Source organism: Taudactylus pleione, unplaced genomic scaffold, assembly GCF_031769625.1.
Source record: "Taudactylus pleione unplaced genomic scaffold, aTauple2 ptg000762l, whole genome shotgun sequence".
Lineage (NCBI taxonomy): Eukaryota > Metazoa > Chordata > Amphibia > Anura > Myobatrachidae > Taudactylus > Taudactylus pleione.
Genome location: NW_028285164.1, coordinates 997,452 through 1,020,876, shown reverse-complemented (window position 1 = coordinate 1,020,876; position 23,425 = coordinate 997,452). Strand labels below are relative to the sequence as shown.

Here is a 23,425-nt window from a genome sequence, read left to right as displayed (position 1 = left end):
ATGACGTTCTCTGTATTGTATATATGTTACTAGGATGCTCTCTGTATTTTACATCCATCACTAGGATTCTCTCTGCATGTCAAAGTTTTGGGTGCAGGTAGGTAGTGGCAATGTGATGTTTTTTTCCTTTTCTTTCTTTGACCCTATCCACATTATGGCCCTCATTCAGAGCCGTACGCTCTGAGCAGAGCGCACGCTCTGAATGAGGGCCGGCCTCCATTTTCATGGAGCGTCCTCCTGGACGCTCGTATAGCTGTGGGTCACCACCCACAGGCTATACGAGCGTGCATTGTGATGGTCGCGATGGTCGAGACCATCGCGACCATCGAAATTGCGAGCCGGAGCCTGCGGTTGAGGTTTTCAACCGCAAGCTCCGGAGTGATTTTGGCTCTATCAGAGCCAAAATCACTCCCACTGACATCACTAGTGATGTCAGTGGGCCGGCTTCTGACGGGAGGCGTTCCCGTGGGAACGCCCCCGTCAGGGAGGCACGCCCCCGGCACGCCCACCAAAGGGGGCGTGCTGTCAATCAACATTGACAGCACGCCCCCTTTGATCGGACACAACGAGCGAAGGACTTTCCTTCGCTCGTCGCGTCTGGCGCATGCGCACGACGGAGCTCCCTCCGTCGTGCGCATGCTCAGTCCATAACATCGACCCACTTGCGAGCGGACAGCCGCTCGCGAGTGGATCTGAATCAGGCCCCATGTGTCCATCACGATTACAATTGATTTGGCTCTGTCTACATGAGGCCACTTTCATAATGTGTTTCCAGGGCTATATTAAGGGGTTCAAATCCCGACAGCGGCAGCCCGACAAGTTTGAAGATCTCGATCGTCCTAAAGGCAAGTATCGCTAACCTTATTTAACCCCCTAACTCTCCTTTAGGGTGTCTAACCCTAACCTCCCCCCCGGTGCCTAACCCTAATCCCCCCTCTAAGTGCCTAAACCTAACCCCCCCTTCCCCGCAGCCTGAACCTAAGTCCCCCGGGGGGGGCCTAACCCTAACCTCCCCCCGGGGGTGCCTAACCCTAACCCCCCCTTCCCCTAGCCTACACCTAACCCTCCCGGGGGGGTGCCTAACCCTAAGTCCCCCCGGGAGCCCTAAACCTAACCCTCCCCCCCCCCACGGCTGCCCGGCGCCCGGCTTACCTTCGTTCGGTATGCCGGGCGTTGGTCTTCCGGCATCTGGTTAATGACAGGCGTTGAGTTTTCGACGCCTGTCATTAATACCACGCCGGGATTAGAAAGACTGGAAGCCGGCGGTCGGCATTTAGACTGGCGGCTTCCAAACTATATCCCATATTAAGTTCTCCTGGGGTCTCACTGTGTTACATGAGATCTGGATTGTGATAGGGGTGTCACTGTATCTTATGAGATATGGGACTGTAATGGGGTGCCCTTGTGTCTCATAAGAAGAAGTGAGACTTTAATAAAGGTACCAGTGTGTATCTGGAGGTCTGAGTTATGACAGCAGCATCACTGTGGGGCTTATTCATCAACACTAAATGACCCGGTAACCATGCGATAGGACCCCCTGATATTCAGCAAACTCTGAAAATTGAAAGTTTTCGGAGTTTGCTTCCAAGAACAAGCGCCATCTTCAGACGGTGCTTGTTCTTGGATCCCCGCTCCTTCCTATGGGAAGGAGTGTCGGGGATGCGAAGAGGGTTCCGACCACGGAAACACGCATGCGTAGTCGGGATGATGGGGAGGAGGTAAGTAACGCAGCTATATTTGTAGCTGCGATACTAACCAAGGGGACAGCTGCTTTTTGGAGCAGCTGTCCCCGCACTGGAGCAATGATGAATTGCTCCAGTGCAAAGTTTCCCCCACTGTGAGTTGGATACTTAAGTATCCCTCGCAGCGAGTTCAATACTTCATCATTGGAGGCCCCTTAGTCTCATGAAATCTAGGACATTGATCTGGGCTAGGGGGTACTATGATATGGTGTCTCATGAGATATGGTAGTGCGATAAGGTGTCATTGTGTCTCAGAGGTTGAGGACTATGACAGGAGTGTCTCTGTCTCAGGAGGTCTGTGAGTTTGATGGGGCCCTGCTGTCTCTCATGAGATCAGTGACTGTGATTACGTGCCACTGTGTCTCATGAGGTCTGGGACTGTGATGTGGGTGTCACTGTGCCTCATAAGACCTGGGATGGTGTTTGGGGTGTCACTGTGTTTCATGAGGTCTGGGACTGTGATGTGGGTGCCACTGTGTCTCATGAGCCCTGGGACTATGATGTGGGTGTCACTGTGTCTCATGAGCCCTGGGACTGTGATGTGGGTGTCACTATGTCTCATGAGCCCTGGGACTGTGATGTGGGTGTCACTGTGTCTCATGAGCCCTGGGACTGTGATGTGGGTATCATTGTGTCTCATGAGCCCTGGGACTGTGATGTGGGTGTCACTATGTCTCATGAGCCCTGGGACTGTGATGTGGGTGTCACTGTGTCTCATGAGCCCTGGGACTGTGATGTGGGTATCATTGTGTCTCATGAGCATTGGGACTGTGATGTGGGTGTCACTGTGCCTCATAAGACCTGGGATGGTTTTTGGGGTGTCACTGTGTTTCATGAGGCCTGGTACTGTGATGTGGGTGTCACTGTGTCTCATGAGCCCTGGGACTGTGATGTGGGTGTCACTGTGCCTCATAAGACCTGGGATGGTGTTTGGGGTGTCACTGTGTTTCATGAGGCCTGGTACTGTGATGTGGGTGTCAACTGTGTCTTAGGAGCCCTGGGACTGTGATTGGGGTGTCACTGTGTCTCAGGAGCCCTGGGACTGTGATGTGGGTGTCACTGTGTTTCATGAGGCCTGGTACTGTGATGTGGGTGTCACTGTGTCTCATGAGGTCTGGGACTGTGATGTGGGTGTCACTGTGCCTCATAAGACCTGGGATGGTGTTTGGGGTGTCACTGTGTTTCATGAGGCCTGGTACTGTGATGTGGGTGTCAACTGTGTCTTAGGAGCCCTGGGACTGTGATGGGGGTGTCACTGTGTCTCAGGAGCCCTGGGACTCTGATGGGGGTGTCACTGTGTCTCATGAGCCCAGGGACTGTAATGTGGGTATCATTGTGTCTCATGAGACCTGGGACTGAGAGACGGGTGTCATTGTGTCTCTTGAGACCTAAGACTATAGTTAAGTCTCTCCGTCCTAATGGCTTTGTTCATATGTAATTGTGGTTGGGATATTTCAGGGCTTCCAAAGAAGAGAATTTGCCCATAGCAACTAAACCACTTTTAGGTATTATTTGTGGAGTACATTCTGTATAGTGATAGCTGTAAATTGTCACTGATAACTTATTAGACACAGATACAGTACCACACATTTGCCAGTACACAGGATGGGGTGCGATACAGCTTTTATCTTTGTCAGTCCTAAAAGCGGAAGGACAGATCGGTGCCAGACATCTCTCTGCGGTAATAATCATCAAGCCTCTCACTCTGGGACACCGTGAAATGATTCTTCCAGTCGCCGCAGATTCCTGGAGAGAAGCGGAAAGAGTCAGGAGCATGAATCTAGTTGGACAGATACAGTGCATCTGGAAAGTATTCACAACGCTTCACTTTTTCCACATTTTATGTTACAGCCTTATTCCAAAATGGAAAAAATAAATTTTTGTCCTCAAAATTCTACACACAGTACCCCATAATGACAACGGGTAAAAAGTTTTTTTTTAGATTTTTACAAATTTATTTTAAAAAACCCCTAAGAAATCACATGTGCGTAAGTATTCACAGCCTTTGTCATGAAGCTCAAAATTGAGCTCAGGTGCATCCTGTTTCCACTGATCATCCTTGAGATGTTCCTACAGCTTAATTGGAGTCCACCTGTGGTAAATTCAGTTGATTGGACATGATTTTGAAAGGCATACACCTGTCCCACACTTGATTTGGTCGGGAGCTTCCCGAATATCGTCTGCCGCTACTGACCCCCCGGAAAGGCAGGCAAGCCTCCCGGCTGCCGCCTGACCCCCTCGGACTACTAATAGAAACCCCAGCAGCAAGGGGGGTGCGATGACGCAATTCGAGCTGAATCGTGTCATCGTGGCCCCGCCCCCTGCTTCACATTGCCTTTTAATTTCGGCATTGTAAAGAGGGGGGGCCACATTGATGAGATTGTGCGGCCACGCCCTGGTCCCACCTCCAATACGGCATCATTACCCGGCCACACCCCATGCTGGAAGGAGGGAGCTGAATGTCGGCAAGTATGCCATTACCAGATCTTATTGTGGTTATGTTTATAAAGGAGAGTGATTTGTCCCCATTTCACTTCTCTGTCTCTCCTATACTTGGTACTATTTGGCCCAATATCAGAACTTTAAATATCTACAGCTAATGTTTTGTACTGCTGCTTACCGTAGTGGCATAACATGAATTACCGTTGCAATTCACCAAAGGGTTCCCTTACTGTGGTACTCCCTGCCGAGAGCGCAATCCTATGCCGGTAGGCTTCGTTGCTGACTTTGAAGGTTTTATTTTAAAAAGAGTAGCCGTGCCTCTGTGCAGTCATGCACAGTACTACACATGCACTGTACTACACATTGCCAGTGCTACACATTACCAGTACTACACATTGCCAGTACTACACATTACCAGTACAACACATTACCAGTACAACACATTGCCAGTACTGCACATTACCAGTACTAAACATTACCAATACTACACATTGCCAGTACTGCACATTACCAGTACTAAACATTACCAATACTACACATTGCCAGTACTGCACATGCACAGTACTACACATTACCAGTACAACACATTGCCAGTACTGCACATTACCAGTACTACACATTACCAGTAATACACATTGCCAGTACTGCACATGCACAGTACTACACATTGCCAGTACTACACATTGCCAGTGCTACACATTACCAGTACTACACATTGCCAGTACTACACATTACCAGTACAACACATTACCAGTACAACACATTGCCAGTACTGCACATTACCAGTACTAAACATTACCAATACTACACATTGCCAGTACTGCACATTACCAGTACTAAACATTACCAATACTACACATTGCCAGTACTGCACATGCACAGTACTACACATTACCAGTACAACACATTGCCAGTACTGCACATTACCAGTACTACACATTACCAGTAATACACATTGCCAGTACTGCACATGCACAGTACTACACATTGCCAGTACTACACATTGCCAGTACTGCACATTACCAGTACTGCACATTACCAGTACTGCACATTGCCAGTACTGCACATTGCCAGTACTGCACATTGCCAGTACTGCACATTGCCAGTACTACACATTGCCAGTACTACACATTGCCAGTACTACACATTGCCAGTGCTACACATGCACAGTACAACACATTGCCAGTACTACACATTGCCAGTACTACACATTGCCAGTACTACACATTGCCAGTACTACACATTGCCAGTACTACACATTGCCAGTACTACACATTGCCAGTACTACACATGCATCGTACTACACATTGCCAGTACTACACATTGCCAGTACTACACATTGCCAGTACTACACATTGTCAGTACTACACATGCACAGTACTACACATGCACAGTACTACACATTGCCAGTACTACACATGCACAGTACAACACGCATCGTACTACACATTGCCAGTACTACACATTGCCAGTGCTACACATTGCCAGTGCTACACATGCACAGTACTACACATGCACAGTACTACACATGCACAGTACTACACATGCACAGTACTACACATGCACAGTACTACACATCTGCACAGTACTACACATGCACAGTACTACACATGCACAGTACTACACATGGCCAGTACTACACATGGCCAGTACTACACATGGCCAGTACTACACATTGCCAGTACTACACATTGCCAGTACTACACATTGCCAGTACTACACATTGCCAGTGCTACACATTGCCAGTGCTACACATGCACAGTACAACACATTGCCAGTACTACACATGCACAGTACTACACATGCACAGTACAACACATTACCAGTACAATACATTACCAGTACAACACATTACCAGTACTACACATTACCAGTACTACACATTACCAGTACTACACATGCACAGTACAACACATGCACAGTACAACACATGCACAGTACTACACATGCACAGTACTACACATGCACAGTACTACACATTACCAGTACTACACATTACCAGTACTACACATGCACAGTACTACACATTGCCAGTACTACACATTGCCAGTACTACACATTGCCAGTACTACACATTGCCAGTGCTACACATGCACAGTACTACACATTGCCAGTACTACACATTGCCAGTACTACACATTGCCAGTACTACACATTGCCAGTACTACACATTGCCAGTGCTACACATGCACAGTACAACACATTGCCAGTACTACACATGCACAGTACTACACATGCACAGTACAACACATTACCAGTACAATACATTACCAGTACAACACATTACCAGTACAACACATTACCAGTACTACACATTACCAGTACAACACATGCACAGTACAACACATGCACAGTACTACACATGCACAGTACTACACATGCACAGTACTACACATTACCAGTACCACACATGCACAGTACTACACATGCACAGTACTACACATGCACAGTACTACACATGCACAGTACTACACATGCACAGTACTACACATGCACAGTACTACACATTGCCAGTACCACACATGCACAGTACTACACATGCACAGTACTACACATTGCCAGTGCTACACATGCACAGTACTACACATGCACAGTACTACACATGCACAGTACTACACATTGCCAGTGCTACACATGCACAGTACTACACATGCACAGTACTACACATGCACAGTACTACACATGCACAGTACTACACATTGCCAGTGCTACACATGCACAGTACTACACATTGCCAGTACTACACATGCACAGCACTACACATGCACAGCACTACACATCTGCACAGCACTACACATCTGCACAGTACTACACATGCACAGTACTACACATTGCCAGTGCAACACATGCACAGTACTACACTGGGAGATTCAGTTTTTGGCGCCACACTGTACTCAGGCGGAACGTCATGATCACCATCCTGTTGGGGGAGATAGTGTCGCAGCTCTCTCCTTTTTCTCTCCGGCATTGCAGCTATATTGTGTCCCAACACCAGTTTCAGCTGACGTCATTTTCATCACAACAAAAACTGTGAAAAGCCAGATTTTTCTCTGTCTAGTCAATTGGCCACACGTCGCGATCCCCATATCTGCCTACAGTGACACGGGAATGTGCGCTTCTGATAGAACCGCAAAATAAATCAAAGATTTCTCTGCGGAAACTCGTTTTGTATATTGACCAAACAAGTCACAACCCCTTTTTCTGATGACACATTGGTTGTCACTCCTTTGTAATACAGCCCTTTGTGTAGCTTCCAGGAAGAGCCACGATGTCTGAGCATAACTGTCTGTTAGCGCCATCAGCTCCCAACTGTCATATTTCAAACATAGTGAGATGACAGTTGAGAGCTGATTGGCTGGCACCTGATCACTTTCTTATCACTTTTCACTCTGTCTCCTAACACTGCTTAGTAAATAGGCCCCATAGTAATCAGCATTATGCTCTGTATATTTTGGAAAGGTTCCTTGAATTTTAGTCACGTCTCCCATCGATGACTCTGCACAATGAATGCCAGCTGTCTAAGCATGAACACTGGAGACAGCACAGGGATTGTACGGTGGATGAAGTGACCGCAGTCTGCTCTGTGTGACTCTATAACAAGAGTGTTGTAGTGGAGAAATCGGCATTATGTGTAATGTTATTTATTTATTGGCCAATGCTGTCTATTGGGAGGATATTTGATCAACGTAAGTAAATATACAGTTGATTTAAATACGTGCACGCTTGGATAACTTGAGTGTCTCCAGTCACTGAGGAACTACAACTCCCAGCATGCACTGGCAGCCCCAGGTTGGACATTTTAGTTTGCCAACAGCTACATGGTACTCATCATTTAATACGAAACAGAAACTGCATAGCTACAAGCATGTATTAGTAATATAATAATAATAAATAATGTATTAGTAAACTTATGATAAAAGGGATTAAACCCTACTTACTTACCTAGTTATGTTCTAGGGGAATCAGGAGGAGAAGGTAATGGGTAGGACAGCGGGGCAGCGCCAACAATCGCATCATCGCACCCCTGCCTCCCATGCATGATGCCATTATTCACAGCACTATGTCACGCGGGGAGGGGTCTGTGATGACAGAATTCATAGTGAAAAATGCTTCTGCCCAGCCCACTTCACTGGATTATTGAGCGGAATCCGGCTGGTTGAATAGTCTCCTGTCATCTGGGAGAACACCCCCAAAATCGAGAGCTTACTGGATACTTTGGAAGAGTCGGAAAGTAAACTGAAATAGCACAATCTATAAGCATAATACGGTAATCCCCGGCCAGATCTAAATATTTGATTTAGGGACCTATTTATTGATGTAAATATTGTGGTAAAAGGGACGTTTTTGGAGGATCGCTGCATTGTTGAGTATTGGGGGCTATTTAATGTACAGGTACCGCTACGGAAATCAGAGATATCTGCAACCTTCCCCCTATTTTCTTCTGCCAAAGCAGGCCCCATAGTTTTTTGTGGGGAATGCGAAAATGGCCTATTCACAAAAATGCGCTTTTGTGTGCTGGTGTCCATTACCTAACTCCATCTTCATGTGTTAGCTCCATGTTTTCTACGTAGAAGCCTGCCTAAAGAGAAGTCTTTACATCTCTTCAGTAGGTCACACACGCCTCCCATCCTTCATAAAGCATATATTTCTATGTGCACATTACGTATGTAAATGCAATAAGGGTAGTCGTCACTGTAACTACTGTGAAACTTTTCTCCTGTATAGCACTGACCTGGTTAGAGTTTCAAATCACCATGAATATCAGCAATAGCAGATGTTATGTATTGGGGCAATTTTGCAAAAAAACATTTTTAAATAGGCCCCTTTGTGTCCTGTATTTCATGATATTTATGCCTATAGAATTTCATTACTACTTTGTGTATATGTAGACTAGTTATAATTTAATAGATTTAATGTCATAGCAGATTATATAAACCAATTGGAGCCCAGTAGTGATAGTTGTAGGAAATGGTGGTACACATCTTGCTGTGGTTGGCCTGATCGTACCTTTCCTCATGAATGGGGAGACTGCATGGTCCATAATGGTGGAAGACATGGTTGTGTAGTTTGTAACCGGATTATTTTTCATGGCCTTGAAGGAGGTATGTAGGCAGATCTCCTCCAGCGCCTCGTCAGAGAGATCTTTTCCCAGAAACCTCACCACTTTCTGGATCTCACGCCTTGGGTCCTGTTTGTACAGAATAGGCAGAGATGTAACTCTCTCCCTGCGTTTGGGATGAATATATAACTCCTGATTGGAGAAGACTCACTTCTAACATGTCCTCGTAAAATATATACAGGATATTTCTCTGTTTTTTCTGGACCCACCACTCTCTTACATGAGCTCCCCAGGACCCATAGCCAACTAGGACAAATGGACAAACAGGGAGATGTGTCAGGGAACATTCAATAAAACTATAAACTTTATATCTTCCTTTGACCTCTTCAAAACAATAAACTAATTGGAAACCAGTAAACTTTATATCTTCCATTGACCTCTTTAAAACAATAAACTCATTGGAAACCAGTAAACTTTATATCTGCCATTGACCTCTTCAAAACAATAAACTCATTGGAAACCAGTAAACTTTATATTTTTCAGTGACCTCTCACCGGATCCTTGAAGGAACGTCTCAAGAAACTCCTCCCAGCTTCTCGGGTCTGGATGTATGTAGTTCATCTTATTGAAGTGATAGAATGACACAGCCACATCCTTAGGGTTCCTCGCCACATAGATAATCTGTTGATGACCCAGAGCATCTGAGACGTCACCATCTGAACCAATTCAAGAGATCACTATGAGACAGCTCGGTGAGCTTAAACTCAGTCTCCGCTCTTATACTGGGCACGAGAGCTCTCAGAGCTGAGGTCAACCACAAATGGGAGACAATACCTTGCAGTTCTTTTCCCAGAATGACTTCGGGATGAGCGAGATAGGCAGATGGGTCTTGACCACGCGGGGAGAAGGTAGAGATTCTAATATCTGGGACCCTGGAGAATGAAAAGAGATAACATGTGAAAGGTTGGGGGTCGGGGGGTCAAAAATAGTAAGCAAAATGATAGGTCACGGAATCAATCCGGTCACACAAGTGGATCCTTTGTCTGCATAAGATCCAGGCAGCCATTTTGTGGGTTAAATAAATATCAGAGCGCAGACTATTCACCGGGAAATTCTGCCTTAGCCTCAGTGACATTACCAGTTGCTAGTGAATTGATAGGCTGGATATTAGTTCAGTTCAATATGGCCGACCCCAGGTTATGTAGACGATAGGTACACTTCAATTTGAGACAATATAATTGCCTCATGCATAGAGACGGTGAGTGGATATTACGCAAAAGAAAAATGCTTGAAAATATAGCATATTTCCACCCATATTCATAGCTGTGCATCTCTCCAGCCCAGAATCATGTGACTCATCGTCAGTGTGTACTTGTACCTGCCACATACTAAGTGCAAAGGCCACGCCTCCTAACTGGTCTTATGCGCCTAATTGCTGGACTGCATAAGCTGCATTTGCATGTTCACGCCCCTTACTAGATTTTTCCTATGTGAGAATGTCCGTTCCCTCTGCCATTCCTTCTCTCCGTCTGGGAGGGGGGGATATGTGAATAATATGGGTGTGTCTGGTTAGCTGCATATTCATGCAAGATGCGCTTAGAGACACAGACGTATATCTACGCATCAGCCCCACAATGTTCTGTGAGAAACAATAAAGGCTCAGAACACTTACTTTCAGAATGGCCGTACACGGGTGTCAGGATCTGCTGCAAATTAATTGGGGAAGTGAGCGGAATCCTGGGGTGCGGTCTATTCCACTGGGCATCCGTAAGGACTCAAAGTACAGTATACTATGAATTGGGGGCACTATGTTATAGCATGCTGTGAATTGGGGGGCACTACTGTGTGATATACTAAGAATTGGGGGTGCTACTCTGTGGCATACTATGAATTGGGGGCACTATTTTATAGCATACTGTGAATTGGGGGGCATTACTGTGTGATATACTAAGAATTGGGGGTGCTACTCTGTGGCATACTATGAATTGAGGGCACTATTTTATAGCATACTGTGAATTGGGGGGCACTACTGTGTGACATACTAAGAATTGGGGGTGCTACTCTGTGGCATACTATGAATTGGGGGCACTATTTTATAGCATACTGTGAATTGGGGGGCACTACTGTGTGACATACTAAGAATTGGGGGTGCCATGTGGCATACTATGAATTGGGGGCACTATTTTATAGCATACTGTGAATTGGGGGGCACTACTGTGTGATATACTAAGAATTGGGGGTGCTACTCTGTGGCATACTATGAATTGGGGCACTTTTATAGCATACTGTGAATTTGGGGGGTGCTTCTAAGTGACATACTAAGAATTGGGGGTGCTACTTTTTGGCTACTATGAATTGGGGGCACTATTTTATAGTATACTGTGAATTGGGAGGCGCTACTGTGTGACATACAAAGAATTGGGGGAGCTACTTTGTGGCATATTAGGAGTTGGGGTGCTACTGTACGCATTACAAATAGTTTACACAACGGTGTGGCATGTTATGAATTGAGGGGGTGCTATTTTGTGGCATATAAGGAATTGGGAGTGCTACTGTGTGGCATTATAAATTGAGGGCACAATGGTGTGGCATACTATGATTTGGAGGCCAAGGAGGTGCCTTTGGTTGGGTCTGAAGGGCATTGAAGGGGAATGTACAGTGGGCTGATGATGTGGGACCATGTAAGGAGTCTATACAAATTTTTCATATAGTTTGGTTGAGGACAATGATCTGGCTCCAAAACTTTTAGGCTGGCTCTTATATTTTACAAAACTTTGATTTATAATTACTGTAATTACATTTATATTTACATGATGAGAAATTAAAAATTGGGACATGTTCAGGGGCAAACATTTTCCGTGGAATAGAATTAAAGCCTTGGAAAATTAGGGGCAGTTGGCAACTGCAAACAAATCAGTGGTTCTTGGTTTTATCTGTCAGAAGACAGGATCCATAGGATTAATACAAAGAAATACGTCAGTCTCATGAGGTTGCCCCACTGCAGATGCTGACGAGTTTATAACTGGGAACCCCAGGGACCCTCATCTCCTCACTATTGCGTCACATTGTGTATAACAACACGGTAAGAGTGATATGTAGTACCATATGAACCATGACTTTTAACGGTATTGCTCCTGTGTTTTCCTCTATGCACAACCCCAGCTTTATACATGCAAAACCTGGACAGAATAAGCCTTACCCCCTGATACACCAAAACCGACAACCGTAGCCGTGAAAGTTATGCCTTGATTCGCTAACCAGATACCTCCCAACTTTAAAATTGGGAGGTAAAAAGGGGACGTGTCCTGTAACACAGCGCTCCTCAAGTGCAAAACAAAACCATCCGCACTTACAGTATGTAGATATGATTACAGTACGCATTCACATTATCCATATGTGTATTTTCTAGTTACAAATAGATTAATGTATGCATACATAGGGGTCTATTGATCATGATTAACTATCTACGCGGCGGATACTTATCACCGGAGCAATTTATCATTGCTCCGGTGCGGGGACATCTGCTCCGAAAAGCAGCTGTCCCCGAAATTAGTAGCGCTGCTATAGAAGTAGCTGTTCCCGTCACTCCTGCGCATGTGTGGCCTAAGGTGACGCATGCACAAAGCCGCTGAGGAGGCGGCGGAGGGATCCACTCAGATCCCTCTTCATATCCCCGGAACTCATTTCCATAGGAAGTAGCTGGGCTATGAGAACAAGATGGCGCTTGTTCTCTCGGGCAAACTCCAAAAACGGACACCTGGTGATGAATGGCCCATTACCTGAAATATATTCGCATACTAGCATTTCTGCACGTGTAACGGGCCATATAGTGATGATGAAAGGACCCCATACACATTGCTTGACACGGGCATATTAAGAGAGGAGGGGGCCCATGTTCACTCCCCGTTCGGGGCCCCACTAGAGTGTGCCCGGAGTCTACTGTGCAGGTTACCGGGAAAATGGAGTGGCAGCCATTTTCCTGGTGATTTCCTACTGCGTATGTGCAAAACGCCGGGAAAAGGGCCACAGCGGTCATTTTCCAGGCATTTTCTGTAGCGCTACTCCATGGCACTTCGGAGAGGTAAGTAAAAAAAAAAAAAAGTATGGGTGCAGGGTGTGCGGTGCGAGTCCCCCCTGGACCCAGGGGCCTGTGTGCACTCTGCAACCATTATAAATATGCCCCTGACATAACACAAGACATAAATGCAATATTAGGACATATAAGCTACTATATGAAGCAGGGTGGTGTATTATAATACACTGTAAGGTTGTGTTGCAAAACAATATTTGACAAGTTTCCCCTTCATTGGCATCCCCTGACCTACCTGGGGGCACCACGCCGGGCACGCAGAACTCCAGCATCGGGACCTTGTTGAATATGGCGTCTCTGGCACACTTCCCCTTGTCCCCATCGCTGAGGACGACATCCACAATCTCGCTCATCCAAGTCGTGCCTGAATGACAGGAGGAAGAACACGGTGCCGTGAACCGAACAACGAATTCTAGCCTAAAGCCCGGCTTGCGGCCGCGCCAGATACCTGACTTGGGGTAAGTGGATATGATAATATCGTCTTCCCTCGCCTGGAAATCATCAATCCGCTGCCAGTCTGGGGTGAAGGCGCAGATCATGGGCACGCCTCGGACGGGAACCCAATCCCTGCGACGCCATTCTGATGTCGGCTCCATCGCAGTGACCTGGGTGGGGTGACAGACATTATTATTATTCATGTAAGTCCTCCTCGGTCCTATTTCTCTATCTGGTCACTGAGAGTGCTTTCCCTCCGGCAGGCCACAGGCCCACTCACCTCAAGCCTCGGTCATTCCACACACTGTTCCTCTCCCTCTCATAATGGAACTGTGTTCCAGACAAATAGAGAACTGGAACACTCCCCCTTCCTAATCTGGCAGGCTGTGATCTCCCCCTGTGCACAGGCTGAATTGCTGCGTAACACTGTGTATGGGGTATCAGGCTGTGAGATTCGGGATAATCCTGTTACGTAAAGGGATAACTTTAGCCCAAACTTTGTTCCTCTAGTGTACTTTCCTATGTAACCCCAAGCAGCGTATGTTCACAAAGTACATGATTAATATCCGCAGGAAGTGAAAGAAATGTGAATACAATAGATTTTATGAATGAATGGTGCAGCTATTAACAAAGACTTGGAAAGCTATAGATTGTAAGCATGTGAGCAGGGCCTTCCTACCTATATGTCTGTCTGTTATTATTACCCAGTTTTGTTCTATTAATGTTTACAATTGTAAAGCGCAACGGAATATGTTGCGCTATATAAGAAACTTAATAAATAAAATAATTAATAAAGCTGCATCGCTCTCAGTAGGATGAGGACTGTTACTGTATATTACTGTAAATCTGGTCTCATCAGCATCCTATCTATGTGCCCAGCTATGACCCTGCGCTGTAGGTCTCAGAGTCTTTTATGCAGGGCACAGACAATGCATTCTTCTGCAGTGCCCATGTGAATAGGCCAGGGGGATACCAGGGGGCAGAAAACCTCAGTTTGTGACTAGCGTGTGAAAGATCTGAATAAATTGAAAGTAACCGTTTCCCAGATTGGGAAGGGGTACAGCAGGGTTCTATCTAGATGGACAGCTCCTGTGTTAAGACTGAAGTGTTATTAAATTATGTTGCGTACAATCATTATTAAAATGCATCTCTATGAGACAGTACATTTTTATTACTGTTTATCACAATGATGTAAGTTTGTCTATTGCTGTTATTTATCAATGAAGGTTGGGGCTAAGTCTCTGGGAGATCTGCGCAGTGCGCACATGTGGCAGAACTGAAAGACCAGATTTGATCTATTGCCAGCGTACCACACACGTATTGGACAATGTGCGTTGAGTTAAAAAGCCACACATTCCTGCATTCCGGTTTGGTTTCGGTGAATTGTGTTCATTAAATAAATTATGGATTGTCTGAACCCCACCCTCCCCCAATTTTAAGCCAGCAGGAGCATTGTTACCCAGGCTAGTACTCGAAAAAATTGGGGGGAGTGTGGGTCTCTCTGAGTCTCCCACAAGCTGTACTAAGCCTTAGGGGTCAGGGGGCCCATTTATTAATGATCGCATTTTGCAATGCGATCAGGGCATGCAGTACCGCCCCTGATCGCATTGCAAAATGCGATCCTATCTGCTGGATGTATTATCCGGGACATGCAGGGAGACGGGCTCCGAAAAGAGCCCGTCCCTGCGATGTCTCCGGAGGGCAGTCGGGGCTTCTGCGCATGCGCAGTCCCGCGGACTGCACATAAGCGGCGCCCATTGCCGGCGGAGGGATCTGGCAGATCCCTCCGCCGGCTGAAATGCGGTAAGTGCCCATAGGACACAGCGGCTAACGCTATCTTTAGATATCGTTAGCTTCTGGGGCCAATATCGGGAATGCTTCGCATTCCTGATATTGATACATTTGGCAGCATCGCATCCCCCATAGAAACCTATGGGGGAGGCGGCTGCCGGGGGCAATGGAGGGATCGCAGCAGGTATCGGAGATACCTGCTGCGGTCCCTCCTTCATACATTCGGGGGATACTAAGTATTTGAGGTAAACCCCCGAAAACAGGTGTTTTCGGGGAATTTACCTCAAATGCACTTTGATAAATGGGCCCCCTAGTTACTAAGCAGTGTTAGGAGACAGAGTAAAAAGTGATAAGGTGCCAGCCAATCAGCTCCCAACTGTCATTTTTCAAACACAGTCTGTGAGATGGCAGTTAGGAGCTGATTGGCTGGTACCTTATCACTTTTCACTCTGTCTCCTAACACTGCTTAGTAAATAGACCCCTTAATGCAGCGTGGCGTCCCCCTGCCAAAGTGCTCCCCCTGGCAGTAACCTTACTAGCGTGCACCTCTGAATCCGAGCCAGTCTGCAGTGCACCCAGCATAGTATTAGTAATGTTGTCTTATGATCTACGCTGCTGTTTCTGAGAGTTACAAACAAAGGTTACAATAATTTTACATTCCGGTAGCTAGAACAGCATTACTGGCGTATTTGGTGAGTTCAGAGCATCACTGTGTAAACAGTACAAATATTTTCTATGGAACTATTGTTACCATAGTGATGCAGCCACTATGAATCCTGGAGGTGACAGAGATTCCCACTTTGCTTATTACTATTATTACATGCTCCATCGGAGACATTCAGTTATTATTAGCAATGTGCCGCCGCTCACATCGCCACTAATCCACTAGACGATTCCACTGAGCGATTGCACGATTACGACATCGTAATCGTGCAATCGCTCAGTAATCGTGCACAAATCGGGCATCCAAATGTGGGAAACGACCAGTGATGCGCGCTCCCGCTGGTCGTTTCTGACATCTATCATCGCCCAAACATGCTGGACAACCTGACGATCTCGACAGGTTCAGTGTGTACCGGGAAGGATTGATGTGCCTACACTGAACGATCAATCGTTCAGTGTAGGCCCTGCATCCCTAGGGAGACGACGGCATGATTACGATGTCGTAATCGTGCTGTCATCCCGGGATCTAGTAGTGGACGCCGGGCAGCATAACCCAACATCACAGATTTATTGCGCCCCATTATGAAGTGCGAGGAGAACTCTGAGCTGCTGGTGGTTGTGAGTGCAGAGAAACACCAACATCTTGGCTTATAGAATGACACTTATACTGTATGTCTAATAGACTAAACTTGAAGAGAAACTTAACAAGGGCTCCTCACCTTTCTGTTCCCCACATACTGCTTCCTCACTAGTATGTTCCTCACAATTCCCATATTTACTAGTCTGTTCCCCACAGGCCCCCTACTCACCAGTCTGTTCCCGCCAGGCCCCCTACTCACCAGTCTGTTCCCCACAGGCCCCTACTCACCAGCCTGTTTCGCACATACCACTTCCTCACTAATATGTTTCTCACATGCCCCATATTTACCAGTCTGTTCCCCACATGGCCCCTATTCTACAGTCTGTTCCCAACATGTCCCCTCCTCACCAGTCTGTTCCCCACATGCCCCCTACTCACCAGTCTGTTCCCCACATGCCCTCTACTCACCAGTCTGTTCCCAACATGCCCCCTCCTCACCAGTCTGTGCCTCACATATTAAAATGCATAACCTCTACTCACGAGTCTTTCTCCCATACCCCCTATCTCACAGTACATCTCTATCTCCATGTTCCCCACATGGCCCCTATTCTCCAGTCTGTTCCCCACATGCCCCCTACTCGCCAGTCTGTATTTCACATATCCCCTCCTCGCCAGTCTGTTCCTCACATGCACCTTCCTTACCAGTCTGTTCCTCACATGCCCCTTCCTTACCAGTCTGTTCTTCACATGCCCCTTCCTTACCAGTCTGTTCTTCACATGCCCCTTCCTTACCAGTCTGTTCCTCACATGCCCCTTCCTTACCAGTCTGTTCCCTACATACCCCCTCCTTACCGTCTGTTCCCCACATCCCCCTTCCCAGTCTGATTATTACATGCCCCCTATTCACAAGTCTGTTCCACACATACCCCCTGCTTATCAGTGTGTTCCACATTTACTTCCTCCTCACCAGTATGTTCCCCACATGCCCTCTCTTCACTTACCCACCACTCAACTCACATACCCTTCCTCACCAGTCTGATCCTTACATGCAGCCTATCCACCAGTCTGTTCTCCACTTGCCCCCTCCTCACCAATCTGTTCTCCACATATCCCCTCCTCACTAGTTTGTTCCCACATATCCTCTCCTCACCAGTCTGTTCTCACATAACCCCTCCTCACCAGTCTGTTCCCACATATCCCCTCCTCACCAGTCTGTTCCCCACATATCCCCTCCTCACCAGTATGTTCCCCACTTGCCCCCTCCTCACCAGTCTGTTCCCACATATCCCCTCCTCACCAGTATGTTCCCCACTTGCCCCCTCCTCACCAGTCTGTTCCCACATATCCCCTCCTCACCAGTCTGTTCCCCACATATCCCCTCACCAGTCTGTTCCCCACATATCCCCTCCTCACCAGTCTGTTCCCACATATCCCTTCCTCACCAGTATGTTCCCCACTTGCCCCCTGCTCACCAGTCTGTTCTCCACATATCCCCTCCTCCCCAGTCTGTTCGCCACATACCCCTCCTCTATCCTGTTACCTGTATGCCCCCTCCTCACCAGTCTGTTCCCCATATGGCCATCTCCTCTGTGGCTCATGACTGAAGTAATCACAGACTTGATGTAACGTTTCCAATTCCTGTAACTGAGGATGCTCACCACTGTTTCCTCTATGTAGGGAAACGACCATCGATGGTTTGCCACTGAAGGCCCGATGTTACTCCATCATTGATGTCAGAAGTCTAGTGATGATGTGATAATTTTCTTGTGGTTGAAACCTTGCTAGTTTTCCCTTGATGGCAACCGGCTGGAGAGCCACAGGATCCACCCTGACCCATTAATGCCACACTGGTTTAATAGGCATGGTTTGCCTAAACGCTGTGTACAGTAGTCAGCATTTTATTGAGCAGATAGTTGTGTGCATCTCATGTGACAGCGACTCCCTGCAAGTGGTAAGAGGTGTAATACAATTATAATGAGGCTGCCATGAGGCTGAAAGCCCCAGATTACTGGCAGATTTTGCAGAGATGTAAAGGGCTATGAGATACCAGAGGACCTGCTGACACAGAGCTCGTGTTCCTATAACCATGGAACTGCCTGAACTTGTCAAACTCTCTTGATTCACTTTCCCAAGTTCAAATCACTATTGGCTCACATCCAATGTAAACCTCTTCTCCAAGGGTTAGACATAGAAACATAGAATTTGACGGCAGATAAGAACCACTTGGCCCATCTAGTCTGCCCTAAACATGTGGGCACCATATCTATGGTGACCATTATACAGCTATACCTCCAACAATAAATGGTTGTTTGAACATAATAAAAGGAAATTTAATGAATAACCTTGGTTTTATATTGTGGTGCAATCTTCCAACATTAATGTGACAGGGGACTCAAATCACTACTGTGCTGCTTGGGTACCCTACTCTATCTACTTTATAACTCAGTTTGTAGCTTCCTGCTGCCTCCATTTCCCTCCTCACATCATGTCACTGCCCCTGTCACATGCAGCCCTGTCCTCACTGACACATCACTCATCTCCTGATACACACTGTGCTGCTGGGGACCCTGCTCTATCCACTATATAACTCTAATTATTTGGCTTCCTGCTGCCTCCATTCCCACCTCACATCATGTCACTGCCCCTGTCACATGCAGCCATGTCCTCACTAACACATCACTCATCTCCTTATATACTCTGTGCTGCTGGTGGACTTTGTGGTGGACTCGTCGGTGACACCCAGTGTGCCAATTAGCCCCCTTCCGCATGCCCAAAAAGGTGTGTGGCCTCACTGGTCTTGCATCACACCCTCTGTTTTATCACTCTGGGTGCTGGTCAGCACTCCCGGAGATCCTGGGCTTCCCCACAGACTCCCAGCACTGCCAACACCTCATCAGTGACCGGGGGCCCGGACTTTGCACAATTACATCACAGTGTGACTGGGAACCGGGTGTTGCACAATACCATCACAGTGTGGGATGTAGGCAGGAAGCCGATGGTCTAAATGCTGACCACCGGCTTCCAGACTGTCAAATCCCAGCAAGGTTCTAATGACAGGCATCGAAAATCTGACGCCTGTCATTAGACCTACGACGGGAGCCCGATGCCCGGCATAACGAACGAAGGTAAGCCGGGTGTGGACTGCCGCGGGGGGGGAGGGATAGGTGTCAGGGCTAGGGGAAGGGGGGGTTAAGGTTAGGAACCCCCGGGGGGAGGTTAGGGTTAGGCACCCCCCCGGGAGACTGCGGGAACGTAGGGGTTAGGTTTAGGCACTTAGAGGGGGGTTAGGTCCTAGGGGGAGGTTAGGATTAGGCACCCCTAAAGGAGAGTTAGGGGGGAAAATAGGGTTAGTTATACTTACCTTATTAGCGATCGAGATCTTCACCCCTGCCGGGTTTCCGCTGTTGGGATTTGAACCGCCGGCCATGCGTCCGGCGCTAATACCTACTACACCCCACAGTGTGACTGGGAGCCGGATGTTGCACAATAACATCACAGTGTGACTGGGAGCCGGACTTTGCACAGTAACATCACAGTGTGACTGGGAGCCGGACTTTGCACAGTAACATCACAGTGTGACAGGGAGCCGGACTTTGCACAGTAACATCACAGTGTGACTGGGAGCCGGACTTTGCACAGTAACATCACAGTGTGACAGGGAGCCGGACTTTGCACAGTAACATCACAGTGTGACTGGGAGCCAGACTTTGCACAGTAACATCACAGTGTGACTGGGAGCCGGACTTTGCACAGTAACATCACAGTGTGTCTGGGAGCCGGACTTTGCACAGTAACATCACAGTGTGACTGGGAGCCGGACTTTGCACAGTAACATCACAGTGTGACAGGGAGCCGGACTTTGCACAGTAACATCACAGTGTGACTGGGAGCCGGACGTTGCACAGTAACATCACAGTGTGACTGGGAGCCGGACTTTGCACAGTAACATCACAGTGTGACTGGGAGCCGGACTTTGTACAGTAACATCACAGTGTGACTGGGAGCCGGACTTTGCACAATAACATCACAGTGTGACTGGGAGCCGGGTGTTGCGCAGTAACATCACAGTGTGACTGGGAGCCGGGTGTTGCGCAGTAACATCACAGTGTGACTGGGAGCCGGGTGTTGCACAGTAACATCACAGTGTGACTGGGAGCCGGGTGTTGCACAATAACATCACAGTGGGACTGGGAGCCGGGTGTTGTACAATAACATCACAGTGGGACCAGGAGCCGGGAGTTGCACAATAACATCACAGTGGGAATGGGAGCCGGGTGTTGCATAATAACATCACAGTGGGACTGGGAGCCGGGTGTTGCACAATAACATCACAGTGGGACTGTTAGCCGGGTGTTGCACAATAATATCACAGTGGGATCGGGAGCCGGGTGTTGTACAATAACATCACAGTGGGATCGGGAGCCGGGTGTTCTACAATAACATCACAGTGGGACTGGGAGCCGGGTGTTGCGCAATAACATCACAGTGTGACTGGGAGCCAGGTGTTGCGCAATAACATCACAGTGTGACTGGGAGCCGGACTTTGCACAATAACATCACAGTGTGACTGGGAGCCGGATGTTGCACAGTAACATCACAGTGTGACTGGGAGCTGGACTTTGCACAATAACATCACAGTGTGACTGGGAGCCGGGTGTTGCACAATAACATCACAGTGTGACTGGGAGCCGGGTGTTGCACAATAACATCACAGTGTGACTGGGAGCTGGGTGTTGCACAATAACATCACAGTGGGACTGGGAGCCGGGTGTTGCACAATAACATCACAGTGGGACTGGGAGCCGGGTGTTGTACAATAACATCACAGTGGGACTGGGAGCCGGGTGTTGCACAATAACATCACAGTGGGACCAGGAGCCGACATCACAGTGGGACCGGGAGCCGGGTGTTGCATAATAACATCACAGTGGGACTGGGAGCTGGGTGTTGCACAATAACATCACAGTGGGACTGGGAGCCGGGTGTTGTACAATAACATCACAGTGGGATCGGGAGCCGGGTGTTGCACAATAACATCACAGTGGGATCGGTAGCCGGGTGTTCGACAATAGCATCACAGTGGGACTGGGAGCCGGGTGTTGCGCAATAACATCACAGTGTGACTGGGAGCCGGGTGTTGCACAATAACATCACAGTGTGACTGGGAGCCGGGTGTTGCGCAATAACATCACAGTGTGACCGGGAGCCGGGTGTTGCGCAATAACATCACAGTGGGACTGGGAGCCGGGTGTTGCGCAATAACATCACAGTGGGACCGGGAGCCGGATGTTGCACAATAACATCACAGTGGGACCGGGAGCCGGGTGTTGCACAATAACACCACAGTGGGACCGGGAGCCGGGTGTTGCACAATAACATCACAGTGGGACCGGGAGCCGGGTGTTGCACAATAACATCACAGTGGGACCGGGAGCCGGGTTTTGTACAATAACATCACAGTGGGATCGGGAGCCGGGTGTTGCACAATAACATCACAGTGGGACCAGGAGCCGACATCACAGTGGGACTGGGAGCCGGGTGTTGCACAGTAACATCACAGTGTGACTGGGAGCCGGACTTTCTACAGTAACATCACAGTGTGACTGGGAGCCGGACTTTGCACAGTAACATCACAGTGTGACTGGGAGCCGGACTTTGCACAGTTACATCTCAGTGTGACTGGGAGCTGTACTTTGCACAGTAACATCACTGTGTGACTGGAAGCCGGACTTTGCACAGTAACATCACAGTGTGACAGGGAGCCGGACTTTGCACAGTAACTTCACAGTGTGACTGGGAGCCGGACGTTGCACAGTAACATCACAGTGTGACTGGGAGCCGGGTGTTGCACAATAATATCACAGTGGGACCGGGAGCCGGGTGTTGTACAATAACATCACAGTGGGACCGGGAGCCGGGTGTTGCACAATAACATCACAGTGGGACTGGGAGCCGACATCACAGTGGGACTGGGAGCCGGGTGTTGCATAATAACATCACAGTGGGACTGGGAGCCGGGTGTTGCACAATAACATTACAGTGGGACTGGGAGCCGGGTGTTGTACAATAACATCACAGTGGGATCGGGAGCCGGGTGTTGTACAATAACATCACAGTGGGATCGGGAGCCGGGTGTTCTACAATAACATCACAGTGGGACTGGGAGCCGGGTGTTGTGCAATAACATCACAGTGGGACTGGGAGCCGGGTGTTGCGCAATAACATCACAGTGTGACTGGGCGCCGGGTGTTGCGCAATAACATCACAGTGTGACTGGGAGCCGGGTGTTGCGCAATAACATCACAGTGGGATCGGGAGCCGGGTGTTCTACAATAACATCACAGTGGGACTGGGAGCCGGGTGTTGCACAATAACATCACAGTGTGACTGGGAGCCGGGTGTTGCGCAATAACATCACAGTGGGACTGGGAGCCGGGTGTTGTACAGTAACATCACATTGGGATCGGGAGCGGGATCGGGAGCCGGGTGTTCTACAATAACATCACAGTGTGACTGGCAGCCGGGTGTTGCACAGTAACATCACAGTGTGACAGGGAGCCGGACTTTGCACAATAACATCACAGTGTGACTGGGAGCCGGACGTTGCACAGTAACATCACAGT

General features: G+C 48.0%; 1 protein-coding gene across 1 annotated transcript; it reads right to left on the bottom strand.

Annotated features, from left to right (window-relative positions):
• Positions 1-1,245: 1,245 nt before the first annotated feature.
• Positions 1,246-14,085, bottom strand: LOC148476879 (sulfotransferase 1B1-like). Its single transcript, XM_088457506.1, has 8 exons — positions 14,049-14,085; positions 13,782-13,938; positions 13,569-13,697; positions 10,078-10,175; positions 9,798-9,924; positions 9,455-9,549; positions 9,192-9,372; positions 1,246-3,488 (listed from the first exon to the last, which is right to left on the bottom strand). Exons 2-8 carry the CDS (start codon positions 13,927-13,929, stop codon positions 3,382-3,384), a joined length of 885 nt encoding a protein of 294 aa, XP_088313632.1. The 5' UTR covers positions 13,930-13,938; positions 14,049-14,085; the 3' UTR covers positions 1,246-3,381.
• Between the last annotated feature and the right edge of the window lie 9,340 nt (positions 14,086-23,425).